Source organism: Lepidochelys kempii, chromosome 10, assembly GCF_965140265.1.
Source record: "Lepidochelys kempii isolate rLepKem1 chromosome 10, rLepKem1.hap2, whole genome shotgun sequence".
In the NCBI taxonomy this organism is placed as follows: domain Eukaryota; kingdom Metazoa; phylum Chordata; order Testudines; family Cheloniidae; genus Lepidochelys; species Lepidochelys kempii.
In genome coordinates this window covers 46,623,537-46,638,749 of record NC_133265.1, presented here as the reverse complement: position 1 = coordinate 46,638,749, position 15,213 = coordinate 46,623,537, and the positions used below count along the sequence as shown (strand labels likewise).

Below are 15,213 nucleotides of genomic sequence, written 5' to 3'. Positions count from 1 at the left end.
CACTGAGCAGTTACCAAGCTGGGAAGAGAGTCCAGGAGTCTAATACAGCAGCCCACTCTCTGCGGCTTAACCACCCTGTGTCTCAGACAGCAAATCTAAGGGCGGGGCTATGTTGCAGGTAAAAGAGGGCTACTTGTGCAGATGTAACCCAGTCAATGTGTTGTGCACCTCCCCTGAAGCGGCTGATCCACAGAGGATAACAGTCTACTCCTGCGTCCAGCTACTGGAGTCCGTGCTGTATCTCCAGTGGTAAGAAGTCTATGCTGAAGGTCCAGAAGGACCAGCCTTACTGATGGGAGCAGGAATTACAGCTGCAACAGAAACTGATTTGGTTTTGGGGGGGATTTTTTTTTTAAACTAGGAAATTACTCACAAAATCTGTTAAGTTATTTAAATTGCAAAGCCAAGCATTCGCAGTTAGGAAATGCCAGAATGTAGGTTGCCCATTGAACTTTAATTCAAAAGCCTTGCTTGCATGCATTATGACACCCTGTAATTACATGATCACAGACTATTCTTTGCAGAGGCCCCCTGCCTCATTCACTACGCAGGCTGGAGCTGCTGTGGGGATGAATCAGGGCTGTGTCGTGAAGGAGGCTGTGTCCTGTAGGACCCCTGCCACATCTGTTGCAGAAGTTGCAAGGCATGTAGTGAACCAAGTGCGGGATTGAAGAAGAGAAAGGATGGCCTCATGGCTGTGGCAGATGAATGCTAATGAGAACTGGACCACATCCCTGCCTCTGCCACAGAGCTCCTGTGCGATGCTGGGCAAGTCACTTGCACCAAACTTTTCACAGGTGATCACTAGTTGTGTGCAGGTGTGGCAGAAGGTCCCTAAAAGTGGAGGGGGCACTGGCATCCAAACTGTGGCCCTGGCCCCCACATTGCCCCTTCCCCTGAGGTCCCGTGCTTACACTGCCCTGAGGCCCTGCCCACGTGCTGCCCCTTTTCCCTAAGCCCCTACCCTAGCATCACCCCTTCTCCCGGGGCCCTGCGCCCATGCCACCTCTTCCCCTCAAGACCCCGCTCCCCGCTCATTCCTCTCTGTCCCCTCCCCAGCATCGCTCACTCTTATGGCCAGTAAAAGTGTGTGGGGACCATGACCCCCTGGTTCCCCCTGTTTTAGCACCCCTGGTTGTGTGCGCCTCATTTATGGGCATCCAGCTCAAGACACCTGGGAGGTCTGCAGGAACAAGCACAGAGCTTGGAGTCAGGAGGCCCCAAGTTCGAATCCTACCTCTCACTGGCCTGTTCTGTGGCCTCATGCACTCGACTTTGCCTATCTATCCGCACCCCCTCTCTCAAATGAAGATGGCCCTTCCTCACCTGCCTCTGGGGATGCGAGGGTTAATTAGTCTCTGCCTATATAGGGCGTGGAACTGCTCACTGCTCTGACACCAGGCCCTCAATGCCACCCATTGGGTACTCAGTCACTGAGGGTCCCAAATTTAGTGAAAACGTGCATCTGAATCTCCCTCTGCCAGTGTCCCATCTGGAGGAATCCAAACCCACCCCCCCTTTGTGTGCGCGTGCACGCACCCACACACGCGCACACGGGTGTTGAGAAGTTACATCCACTAACACCTGAGCTCCTCCGATCCTTCACAGATGAGCAGCAACCCAGAGAAGCCCAGGAGACAATGGATGACAATCCCCCATTCTATGCAGGGTTCACAGGGGGTGCAGTACACAAAGCAGGGGTCTTATGTCACATGTCAAGGATCCAAAGAAATCCTGAGCTGCAGCCCCATTCCTTGAGAGCCGCCCATCCTGTGTGCTGGATGAGGTAGGGGTCCCACCAGTTACAGACCATATCACAACTCTGACACACAAGGGGGTCAAAGGAAGGTTGCCTGGATAACTGCAAAACTGGCATTTTCCCTAGGGCTTTGTGCCTGGCAGGGCGTTCTTTCCTGCATGCGGCACTGCTGGCGTGTAAGACATCATGCAGACACGAAGAACTGGAGCGGAGCTGTCACTCCACTGACCAGCCGCGCAGGATGGCAGAGGTCCAGATAGCTCAGCTCCCAAGTGGCCACCACACTCGACTACCTCCTGTTATTGGTACATGGTGGCATGAGGCTCAGCTCCTGTTGGTGCTGGGATGCTGTCTTGGCCCAAGAAGCTCCCATGATTTGGAGTACGCTGAGGAGGCTCTGTGGGAGTTCACAAAAGCCCCAGCCCTTCCCCAACACAACACATGGTTAGAACAGTCCCATGCTCCTCTTTGAGCCCAGCCCTGCCACTATTCAGGGAGCATGCCCAGAGCTGGCCCGGCCACGGAGCTCCTGGGCTAAGGGACAGGGCTGGCCCCAGGACGGCACGGCTGCAGGCAGAGCTAAGACAGTCATTGAGCGGCAGGGACATGGGAGCTGCTCAAAGCTGCACAAGGGCAACATGATGCCCTCACACCCAATCCGGCTCCCAGCCAAGCAGGGAGAACACCGGGTTCTGGGCGGCGCGCAGGATTTGCCCCTCCCTGATGCAGACAGGACCAAGAAGGTGACGCCCGCTCTCCACAGAGCCCCCTTGGGTCTCAGGATTGTTTACTGGCACGTTTATTGGGATTAAGGCCGAGGGTGCGCTTAAAGCACACTGGCTTTTCCAGGACAGCCCCATGTGCAGACAAGCCCGCAGGGTACCACAGGACAAGTAGCTGGGCTCCTATGTCATTCGGGCACTTTCTAAACAACACACACAGTCTATGTTATGGTGTATAAACGTGCGTGTGCTCAGCTCCGTTAGCACAACGGGCAGCCTCGTCTTGCTGGGGTACTTTATGATCACCGTGTGCAAGAACAAACCAAACCAGATGGAGAGAGACGAGACTGAACATTAAATGTGTATCTCACACACACACATGCACCCTGACACAAATGCACAGGCTCACACTACCACACACACACACTGGGCCGGTGCACATGACAACGCAGACATCCCGTCACCCTAACACACACAAGCAGGCTGGTTTGTGCATGTGACGGGCACTATTTTCATCAATACCTGGGAATTGAACTAGGAACCTCCAGAGCTGCTACAGCTTGAGCTGGAGAACTGGTCTCCTGAGCTGGGGCTTTAATAACTCACATCCTGTGTGGATCGGCACAGAGCAAGATATGGACCACGCGTTCACCAGGCGGTTACAGGCACAATCCAACCCAAACACACCGGTACATGTATACTGTAGCACCCTAATGTGCGTGTGCACACACACACACACACTACATTCAACACACACCAGGGTTGTGCACATACCCCGACATACAAACTTATGCAAACGCTCAAATAAAAGAATCTCATTAATTGTGAACAAGTGGTCTGTGTGAAAGTCTGGCCTGCAGAGGGGATACGGAGCAGTGGGCTGAAGAGCGCCAGCGTGCAGTGGCTGCAGATCATGCAGGGGTGCACGGGACTGCAGCTGTCTTGAGTAGGGGCCTTTGTGTCCTAGCGGCAGAGGTCAGAGGTAAGGTTGCTTGTAGAATCTGAACTACAAATGTTCTAACTGCCGGCTCTCTGAGGAATTATTGATACCTCCAAAAGTCCGTGCCAGTTCCCTGATAGACAGTCACCCACCTGGCGCCCAGTCCAGGCAGCCCCGGATACAGTCACGCTTCGCATGGAAAGCAGGATTTTGTTTTAAGGACACTGGCCAGCAGGGTGGGCAGTCAGATTTGTAATGTCAGGGGATCAGCACACAGCACTAACCACCAAGCAACTCCCACAGCTTTATATCCCTGGGGAACGGGCAAGAGTGCCCTGGGCTCTTCAGAACTGTCTCCGACACTTCCTTTTTGGGGCTGACATTTGTCACTGTCAGCCTTAGCCCAAAGGGGAACCACGGGGGCAAGTCGGAAGAGAAGCCGCTGAGCTTTTCAGAGCTGGGGAAACGTAAGCCCAAGCTGCTGTCTGCTCCAAAGGCCATGTCTCTAGCAGTGGTCCCCCTGGAGCAGTTAGTGTTCCTGCGTGTGCTATGCGATCACATAGTGAACACACGCTTAGGGCAGGGGAGCCATAGGAACTGCAGCTTTTCACTTTTGGGGGCAGGTAAAGCTCAGCTGTGAAGGAGGCCAGAGGCCAGCTGTCATAAATTTACAGCTAAGGGTAGCATAAAATCCCTCCTTTACCTGTAAAGGGTTAATCAGTTCCATTAACCTAGTTGGCACCTGACCAGAAGGACCAATGGGGAAAGAAGATACTTTGAAATGGGGGGGGGGGTTGTTTGGGCGTTTGTTGTTTTCTCCGGAGACAAAGAGAGAGACCAAGCAAGTAATCAAGCTCCTACTGAATGATACATCTAAAATTACAGAAATAGTAAGTAATAGCAAGGAAATGCATTACAGTATCTTTTGTTTTAGCTTGTGAATTTTCCCTATGCTTAGAGGAAGGTTTATTCCTGTTTTTTTGTAACTTTAAAGTTTTGCCAAGAGGGGAATCCTCTGTGTTTTAAATCTTATTACCCTGTAAAATTATCTTCCATCCTGATTTTACAGAGGTGTTTCTTTTACTTTTTTTTCTTTATAATAAAAGCTCTGTTTTTAAGAATCTGACCGGGGTTTTTAGTGTCCTAAAACCCCAAAGTTCTGGTCTGTGCTCACCTTGTTTACTCTCAAGCCTCCCCAGGAAAGTGGGTGAAGGGACTTGGGGGGATATTTTTGGGAACAGGAACTCCAAGTGGTCCTTTTCCTAAATCTTTGTCTAATTCACTTGGTGGTAGCAGCGATACCATTCCAAAGACAAGGAAGAATTTGTGCCTTTGGGAAGTTTTTAACCTAAGCTGGTAGAAATAAGCTTAGGGGGTCTTTCATGCAGGTCCCCACATCTGTACCCTAGAGTTCAGAGTGGGGAGGTAACCCTGACACCGGCTTTTCCACACAACACGGCTTCTAGAGCGGAAGGGTGCAGAGGAGCATTGCCCTGGTACCATTACCACAAGTCACAGGTGGGGCTCAGCTATCAGCCGATGAAGTCACATGAGCCTATCGGTTAAAATGAAGCCACCACAGAAGTGGGTACGGGTGGAATGGGAGTGATGACCTGGCAGGTCCCTATGACTGGGCCTGGGTCTTCCCCAAGCAGGTCCTTCACAGCACACTGTTGTCATCCCTGCATACCCAGTCACAAGGATCCCTGCACAGCTGGGCCTCACTCCAGCTGTTCACCTGTGGCACCCATGGGCCCCGGGGCAACACAAGAGAGACTGGCCGGACAGCCAGAGGCCCTTATCCCCCTCCCTCTCTGCATGGCTCCAGGACCAGTCCTGGCCCCTCTGCTAGGGGCTGAGCTCAGTGAGGTGACCAAGGCAAATCCAGCCAGCCAAGTTCCCCAGCAGGGGCAGAAAGGGAGCAGCACTGTAGTGAGCTCTGCTCCAAGCCAAGAACAGAGGGGAATGTGTGCTCATCCCCCCAGCACCAGAGTCCTAATGCAGACAGGGCTCTAGCAGCCGCCAGAGCACTCTCTAAGCTTGCTCAGCACCGGTCTGCACAACGCAGTGTGAGAGATGCCAGCCCCTTGTCTACAAGAGCGTTCCCACCCTTGCTACCTCCAGGGAGCTGCCCTCAGGGAAGACCTCACAGAAATAGGTCTAGTGGAGACAAGCCTGGGAGGGCCCCGCTCCCCAAGGGCAGGCATCCCCAGTGCTCAGCGGGGTATCGAGACTTAGCTTCTCCAACAGAGCCACCAGACCACAAGCCATCAAGGGAAACAGAATAGACCAATGCTAGGAGAAGGAGTCAGGACTCCTGGGTGCTATCCCCACTTGTTCCAGTGACTCACTGTGTAACCCTGGGTGCAGCACTTCACTCCTTTGTGCCTCAGTTTCCTCATCTGTACAAAGGGGCCCATGACGTTGGCCCCATAGCACGATGAGATTGCAGGAACGCTTGCAATGCACTTTGAGATCCTCAGTGGGGCGGGGCTAGAGACAAGCAGAATAAACCTGTCCCTGCAGACAGGCAGAGTCGTCCCCTGTGGGCAGCACCAAGAAGCCAAGCTGCTATTCACAGCCTACCAGGGCAGCTGCTGTCAGCAGCCCAGCAAGCACCCAAGGAAGCCAGCATCTCAAAGGCCTCATGTGTTTCTGAGAAAAATTTCCCCCTCTGTTACTGGAGCTGGGCCGAGCCAGGCCCCCTGCTCCCCCTCCCCATTGCATGGAAGGTGTCTCTGGCAGACCATGCAGAGCTGAGGGAGGGTGAGGGCCTGCTCCGAGCTGCAGAGCAGGAAGCAGCCTGCAAAGCCCGCCCTGCAGCTCAGAGGACAGGCTGCATCCCACACAAGCACAGAGTCCTACCGGTAATTCTGCATTATGCAGGGAGGCGAGGCGGCTCGCCTGGGGACAGGAAACTGCACCCTGCTCCCAGCTCACCAGGCAGAGTGGGCGAGCTACCGCATTCCCTGGAAAAGCACATGCTGGGCACAGAGAGGCTGCCACGCTGGTGCCCTCTCCCCATCAACCTCCACAGGGAAGCAGATACCTTAAGGCCCAAGAAGCCTCTCTATAACCACTACCAACTACACACCTTCCAGCCAAATCTCTGCCACCTCCAGCACTGGGGGTGCCAGCCCTGCCCTGCAGACACAACCCCCTGGCCCCACGCACATCCCGAACAGTAACTTTTCCAGTTCCCTCTCTTCCCTTCGCCCTGTGGCTCCTGGGAAGCCCCTAACCCGAGTGCTTAATTTGTGCCAGCACTGAGCCTCAGCACCTCTGGGCTTGCTGCATATTATCCATGTAAAAAAACTGCTTGAGCCCCGGCACCTCTTCCATTACAAATTAAGCACTGCCTGACCCCAAGGGCTGATGGGCATAGCTGTTGCTGATGCACACACACGCCATCACTAGTGACCCACAGAGTGACTCACTAGCTAGCGACACACGGCGCTCCTGAGCTGTTCTGTCCCTCCCCACCAGCACTTCCTGCTCATGGCCCCTAGGGTGGCACAGTGCGCCCTATGCAATCACAGCCGAGCCAGTGCTGCCAAAGTGCTCTCACCAACCTGCCCAAGGCACAGCTCCCAGACCACGTAGGCCTCTTCCTGCAGCCCCAGCACTGCAAGCGGCTGCACTGGCCATGCTTAGCCAGGCCTCTCAGCCCCGCTCCCACCTGTGCTTGTGATTATCACTCCCTACACGCAGCCCAGCTTCCTCCTCAGGTCCCTTCCCGTCCTCCCTGCTCAGCAGACCTGTGAATTTCATTACCGAGCAGCTCGCGCTGTCGAATCCTTAACAAACACGCCCCAAGCGAGCTCCATGCGACCTCTGCAGCAGCTCGCCCCAAGTGAATGCCAAGCATTGCCTTTAGCACCGTGCTGGCTTCATCCCACCTCTAAGCTTGCAGGCCAGCTGATTGGACTCCATCTGCCAGAGCAGCTCTTCTCAGCCTGTTCCTGCTCCCTCGCCTCTGAGCCAAAGTCCTGGAGCCAGACACAGCACTGACCGTTCAGGACACCAAGGAACACTTCCATTGGCAGACAAGGAGGATGGACCAGTGCACTGCCCTGGGACACAGGAGCCCTGGGTTCAGTTCACAGCTCTGCCACAGACATCATGCATGACCTGGGGCAAGTCACTTAGTCTCTCTGGGGCTCAGTTCCCATCTGTGAAATGGGAACTCCAGCCTTGGGAGGAAGGGCAGCGTTATACAATGGTAAATGCATAAAGACTGTGCACAGCTCAGACACTTTGAGAATGAGGGCAGATAAATACCTTCCAGAAACAGAAAGCCCAGAGCCTTCACTACATCAATTCCAAGACAGATCCTGCCACTGCCTCCACCCCCACCCAGGATTACAGTCACACTGATCTGAGCCTGCCTGCTGACCAGAGGGCAAAGCCCTATCAGTCCAGGGAGAAGCTGAGAGGAGGAACGTGGTCCCAGGATCCATGCCAAGGCCCCATCCCCTGCTGGCTTCCCATTTCCCTTATTCCTGCTGGTCTGCCTGGTGTCTCACATGGCTTTACAGCGTCTTCTCCCTGTAGAGGAGAGAGCTGGGGTCAGAGCCCTGGGCAGTGGGCTCAGCTGTGCAGGGGATCGACCCACACCAAAGCATATTCCGTGGTCTTGCCTTGGTGAGAAGCTGCTGTGCTGGACAGGTACCCAAGTGACCAAGTCTAGTGAGAGGATCTGGAGTGACCCTCCAGGGATTCCTGTGACTGGTAACACTGTGCTCCAGAGAGTAGGATTCAGGCAGGACCCCTCCTCCCAAAGACATGAAGGAATCTCCCATTTCTCCTCAGCCCTAAGTACAGGTCCTAACTCCCAGCCCTCATCTGCAGTGAAAGAGCCAGTGGGGGTGCTGTGATCCGTCAGAGTGGATGGGGCAGCATTGATGCTGTGGGGCGCATCACATTAACCCTGCAGCTTCCCAGTCTCTGAAATCCAGGTAATGTCTTCCTGCATTCCTAACCCCTGCTGGTTCCTGTGATGGACTGTGGCCCAGGAGTCACAACGAGAACACACCTCAAACAGGACTTCTACTTAGAAATTCTCATCTGGGGCTTCTGACACGATATGCAATGACCCACGCGAGTCCCGTAGTGCTGGCACCAGCCGTGCATTTCAAAGCCAGGAGTGGCACACAGAGAGGGACGGGAGGCTCTGGTTAATAAAAGCTTGTGATTGTACAGAAGAGGGGAAGAGGAGACTTGACCTGATGTTCTCCGGGCTCCCAGGCTGGAGCACCTTCCCGGGTGTTTGGTAGAGCAAGACTGGTCTTGCTGGCACTCACAGAGCTCTGTGTGGCTACAAACCCAGCTGGCCCTGCAGAGTCAACAGCTTTTCACTGTAAAGGTCTTGGAGCTGGTTCTTGGTGTCTGGCACTGGATCTCAGCAAAGGCAGCGCCTTCCGTGGGCACTGCCTTCTGCTGCCCTACGTGTCCCCAAGAAAGCCGCACAGGCAGCTGTAACTTAGAAAACAAATCGGGGAGGAGGGAAGGGGGCTATGTTGCATTTCAGGACCCCCTTGACCAAACAACCCCAATTCACATGGCTCCCTGTCCCAGCCCTCGGGCTCCCACACCAACTTGCTAACTGAAGCTGACATGCAACATCAGATTGGAAGTGGGGAGAAAATTGGGCTTTCAGCGGAAACGTTGCTGCCTCCTTTCCTGCCATGTCGCCACTGCTCCTCCTTAATAAACGAACCAGCCTGGGAAGGATGGGATTTCATTTTCATTAATGCATGGAGGAGACTTTTCCACTCCAATCTTCCAGCTGGTTTCTGGGTTTATCTACCCAGGAAACGTAGACAAATGGACCTCGTCCTAGCCTATCATCAGGGACTCCCCTCTCATCCCCACAAGCAGAGGAGCCCTACATGTTGCAGCAAGACTCTGCAGCGCTCTGGGGTACCAGGCCAGGGAGCCTGTGGCAGGTTCATTTAAATCAAAGTGCCAGGTTTTAATTAAATAGGAGGGTGAATAATGCAATCAGCAGAGCACTCTCTCATGTTATTTGGATATTAAATTGAATGCTTCTTACCCTGTGTCTCCCCATCCTCCAAACACACACACACATTCATACTGCACAGCCTAACTACACCGCAGCAATTGTCATGGGGTAACCAGGGAGGAAATTTAGCTGAATGTTTCTGCTACAATGACCAGCACTAAAATAGTTAATGTTGACAATTAATTTGTCATCTTTAGGATAGAGACTTAAACTATCTAGAGACATGAAGCAGCTCCCCCGTCTCAGAGCGATTGTGTCAGGCTCTCTACAAAGTCAGGCAGATGTTACTGAACACGTAGCACTCAGGGTACCTTGTCAAGGTTCTCTTCACAACCAGGACTAAAAAGGGTTAGTTTATTAAAAAGAAAGCTCAGATTCAGGAGAACAACCTGTGATACCTGCAGTCCGAGCAACACTGCAGCCATGCCGTCATGTGATACAGTCCTGCGTGCGCTGGCCTCCGGGCAACACTGCAGCCATGCCGTCACGTGATACAGTCCTGCGTGCGCTGGCCTCCGGGCAACACTGCAGCCATGCCGTCACGTGATACACTCCTGCACGCGCTGGCCTCCGGGCAACGCTGCAGCCATGCCGTCACGTGATACACTCCTGCACGCGCTGGCCTCCGGGCAACGCTGCAGCCATGCCGTCACGTGATACACTCCTGCACGCGCTGGCCTCCGGGCAACGCTGCAGCCATGCCGTCACGTGATACAGTCCTGCACGCGCTGGCCTCCGGGCAACGCTGCAGCCATGCCGTCACGTGATACAGTCCTGCACGCGCTGGCCTCCGGGCAACGCTGCAGCCATGCCGTCACGTGATACAGTCCTGCACGCGCTGGCCTCCGGGCAACACTGCAGCCATGCCGTCACGTGATACAGTCCTGCACGCGCTGGCCTCCGGGCAACGCTGCAGCCATGCCGTCACGTGATACACTCCTGCACGCGCTGGCCTCCGGGGAACACTGCAGCCATGCCGTCACGTGATACAGTCCTGCACGCGCTGGCCTCCGGGCAACGCTGCAGCCATGCCGTCACGTGATACAGTCCTGCACGCGCTGGCCTCCGGGCAACGCTGCAGCCATGCCGTCACGTGATACACTCCTGCACGCGCTGGCCTCCGGGCAACACTGCAGCCATGCCGTCACGTGATACAGTCCTACATGCGCTGGCCTCCGGGCAACGCTGCAGCCATGCCGTCACGTGATACAGTCCTGCACGCGCTGGCCTTCGAGCACAGCCACAGCGGCAGTCTGAAACATCTCTGATCATTCACTCTGACTTCCTGCATCGAGAGGCCAGACAACCTCACCCAGTGAACCCTGTATCAAGCTCAACAGCTGGTGGGTGAGTGACAGTAGATCTTTTAGCAAGAGACACCCAAACCTGCTGTAAAGACTCCAAGTGATCGAGAATCCACCACAACCCTGCTCCCATGGTTAATTATACTCACCACTAAAAATATGCACTGTATTTTCAGTCTGACATTGTCCAGCTTCAACTCCCAGCCTTGCTCTGCCTCTGGCTGCTAGATTAAAGAGCCCTTTGCTAGTGAAAGTCTCCTCCTCGCACAGGTGCTTATAGACCATGAGTTAATCATCTCATACCCTTATCTTTGAGAAGACAGACTGCGCTTTAGTCTTGCTTTATAAGGCAGATATTCTTTGCTGAACGCTCTCCAATTTTTCAACTTTCTTTGTGAAGTGTAGCTCCTAGAACCAGAATACAGTAATGGTCTCACTAGTGCCACATACAGAGGCGATCTCTTCTCAGTATTCTGTTAAAAAAATCCACCCCTCTCCCCACAGATTCACATGGCGAGCTCATGTTCAGTTGTTTATCTGCAATGACCCCTAAGTCCTTTCCAGAGTCCCTGCTTTCCAGGATACAGTCCCCATCCTGTTGGTATATGGCCTGCACCCCTTTGTCCTAGAAGCCCGATCTTGCATTAGGCTGGATTATAATGCATGCTGTTTGACTGCACCCTGCTTTACTAAGCAATCCAAATGGTTCTGTCACAGGGACTGGTCCCCTTTGTCATTTACCACCCAACCAAACTTTGTGTGTCTGCAAACTTCCCCAGCAATGATAATTGATAAAGAAATTGAACAGCCCCAGGCCAAGAACACACCCCTGCAGGGACCCACAAGAAACTTCGCACTCATTGCTGATTGTTCGTTAACAACCAATTAGAGAGATCTATCAATTAGCCAGTTTTATTCCATTTAAAATACACCCTCTGGATTTCGTAGAGTGCTTGTTTAATCCAAATGGCATGTGGTGCTAAACCCAAGCATGTTATTACATCCACACAGTTACCTCTATCAACCATACTTGTCATCCTGTCAAAGGGAGATATCAAGTTCATTTGACAAAAGCTATCTCCCGTGAAGCTGTGCTGATTGGCTTTAGTTCCGTTTAGTGGGGGAAATCCCGTGTGAGCGGTTCCACTCTGTAGCCCAGGACTGGTGGCAGGCTGGCCCAGCTCCTGTCCCATTTACCCTTCTTAAATACTGGCATGACTGTGGCCAGTCTCAGCAAGTCTCCTCCCGTGCTCTCCCAGGAGTTTGAGGCTCTCTCTTCCCCAGCCTGGGATTATTTCTCCCACACCCAGCCTCTCTGCTCCCTCCCATGTTACCCCAAGAGTTATTCTGTTGCTCCTGCTGTGGCATCAGATGGCTCTGCACTAAGCTCCTGCTGAGCACCATGGTGCAGAGCAGGGTGAAAATGATGGAAGCCTGGGCAGTCCCTGCAAGATCAGAAATAGATGAGGCTGCCCTCTGGGCAGTGGCAACACACTGCTGGGGAGCGTATGTAGAAGGAGGCAGAGTGAAGAGGGTGGGATAGTGGTGACGTCCTGCCTAATTCCAGTCCCTGAGGAACCAGCACAAATGCCATGAAGTACAACACAGGACAATGTAGCGAATGAGGCTGTCCATTGCTTCGCGCCCCTGACACCCTGCCTGGACAGAGCACTAACGCACCCTCCCGGTCAGGATCAAACATGGCCCCACAGCACCGGCAGATGGGGCATGACACAGACATAACAGGGAAGCTCTTGTGCTACCGAGCAGAGATTAAAGGAAAACCAAAGTGTGACAGGCCACTTGGCTCGCTGCATGGGACAATGCTAACAGAGCGAACCATGCGGCGCTGAGCCTGCTTAGGGTGGAAACCAACACTCAGGCAGGGACAGTGCCTGTCCTTACACTGAGCACACTGCCGGAAACAAACAAGAATACAGTGGGGCTGGTAAAGGGGACCAGCACATGCAAAAATCGAGGCTTCGTCTGCCACCGCACTAAGCAAGGGGGCCACGGGCCCAAGGCACTTGCATTTCATCCAGCACACTTACCCTTCTGGGGAATCTACCCGTTTAAGGCGAGGAGGTGGTGGAGGCTGCCAGAGCCGCTTCTGCCTCATACAGGGAGCTGCTGTTTGACATTTGAGTGGCATGTTCTTGCTGTCAGGACAATGGATGGAAGGCGTGACACTTCCAGCCCTAGCTCACACATAATCTGTGAGCTATTTCGGCACAAGTGCAGCTCTTAATGAGATCTCAAACAATGGGAGGTAGTATCCCTCTGTGGAAAGGCAGCTCTCAGCTTGCCAAAAGGAACCCCACTTGGCCAGGAGAAGGCTCTCTGCCAGGGCAACAGCCCTCAGGTCAGCAGCTGAAAGAGACAAAGCCATGCCCCCTTCCACCACCTTCCTGTACTCCAGGCTGCGCTCAGCAGCATCCAGCAGGCACAGGGGGCTCTGGCAGCTCGAAAAGTTACTTTCACAGAGTGCCCATGAGAAAACAGGGCTGACCTCAAAGAAAATGAAGAGGTGTGACTGGTCAGCAACTATGGAGTTAAGCTGATAAGGAGGGGCTGTTGCAATCCCTTCTCGGACCCACCTCCACGGGCAGACCCGTGCATCACTTCCAACCACCAAGCCCACATGTCATCAAGCAATGACTCACTCTCAGCCCCTATTTGGCAAAGCCCCTCTGTGCAAGATCAGCTGCAGGCTGCGGTATCAAGTAGCCATTAATGGCTTACCCATGTGTGGCACCTATCCCACTCTGCCCCTGCCAGAAGACCTGAGTCCCTGGCGGAGCCTGGCTCCAGGACGGGCACATAGGTGCTGGAACTGGGGGTGCAGCCACACACCCTGGCTTGAAGTGGTTTCCAGCATATACAGGGTTCACAGTTTGGGTCAATGGCTCTCAGCACCCCCACTAGACAAACTGCTCCAGCGCCCTGGGCGGGCACGCTAGGAGCACCTGGCAGGTCGGTGGAGCTCCTAGGTCTTTGCTTCAGAGCGGCTCTGCCTGGCGAGCAAAGGGTTAAGCAATCCTGCCGCTGCTGCAGTCTCTGACGGGACCCCGCCGCCCGGCAGTGCCGGAGCAGGAGCGGAGTAAACAAACGCGCAGAGCAACATGTGGCCTAGCCCGTGCCCCCCGCTCGGCCTCCTTCCCGCAGCTCCCCGCCGGCCGCGCACCGCAGCGGGGTCACCCAAGGGCGCTCGCTCGGGCCGGATCCCGCTGCAGGGACTCTCCGTCCCTGGGCAGGGCGCCGCGAGGGGCTCACTCCCCCGGCACCGCAGGCTGGCTGCGGGAAGCCACGGGCGCCGCGCCCCCACGAGCCTGGCCCCTGGCCAGGGGCTCCGAGCCAGCGAGCCCCGCTCCCGCACTCAGCGGCGAGCCAGCCGGGGACGGGACGATCCTGGGCAGGGCGCGGGGCTCTCACCTGCTCCGGGGCGGGCTCCTCCGGCGCCTTCTCCGCCGCGTCCACCTTGATGAGCCGGTGCTTGGGCGAGCCGTAGCGGGCGTCGGGCGCGAGGCCCCCCGGGCCAGCCCCCGTGTAGGGGTCCTCGAAGTCCCGGTCCCGCTGCAGCTTGTAGGCGGCCAGGATGTCGGGCTGGGCCGCGGCCGGGCAGAGCGGGGCGGCGGGGGCGCCCCCCGGCGGCGGCGGCGGCGGCTGGGGCAGGCCCGCCCGGTAGTCGGGCTTGGGCGGCGCGGGCGGCGCGGGCTTGGCGCTGCGGAAGCCCAGGTGCTCCCGGAGCCAGCGGGCCATGCTGCCCACGCACTGCGGGGCCCCCCCGGGTCCCGGTCCGTGTCCGGGCCCGGGCCCGGCGCGCTCCGAGCCGGCCGCGGCTCCGCTCAGCAGCATCGGGACGGGCGGACTGAGAGCGCCGAGGCGGTGGCGGCGGAGCCCGGAGCCCGGCGCCGGCCGGGGAGGGGGAAGAGCGGGGGAGGCGGCCAAGGGGAGGCGGCCAGTGCCACCTGCCGGAGCCGTGGCGCCTGCTGCACCGACCTGCGCTGCGCCCTCGTATCCCGCACAGCCCTTCCTGCGTCCCCAGGCTCCTGCGCCCCCCAGTGCCTCCCGCGCGCTCCTCTGCTGCACCCTTAACACCCCCCCTCTCCTGTGCTCCCACACCCCGGTACTTCCCTGCACCTCCGTACTGTACCCCCAGGCTCACCTGTGCCCCACACTGGTCCCTGCATGCCATACACCCCAATGCACTCTCCTGCCCCCTCCCCAAGTTTCTGGGTGTGTCCTATCTATACAACACCCATTTCTCGCACTACCACCTCTGACCTATAACCCTCTCGTCCCCGTGTACCCTGCTGTGCCCCATCCTTGCACCCGCCAACACCCGGCTTCTTGTACCCCCCTACATGCTCTGTACTCAAATACTGCTCTGTGTGCCCCCTGCCTGAATCCAAGTACACTGGGCACCCTGGCGCCCCCTCCACATCTCCCCTCAACCCAAAGCA

The 15,213-nt window shown here is 55.8% G+C and overlaps 1 protein-coding gene across 3 annotated transcripts in view; it reads right to left on the bottom strand.

Annotated features, from left to right (window-relative positions):
• SHF (Src homology 2 domain containing F) overlaps window positions 1-14,768 on the bottom strand; it is a 73,841-nt gene extending 59,073 nt beyond the window's left edge. The window contains exon 1 of one of the 3 annotated variants that reach the window (XM_073363257.1): window positions 14,183-14,768. In XM_073363257.1, the coding sequence (XP_073219358.1) occupies window positions 14,183-14,605 (423 nt within the window). In that variant the 5' untranslated portion in view covers window positions 14,606-14,768. The remainder of the gene's footprint in view (window positions 1-14,182) is intronic. The other 2 variants (XM_073363258.1, XM_073363256.1) reach the window with 2 other exon arrangements.
• Window positions 14,769-15,213: the final 445 nt, after the last annotated feature.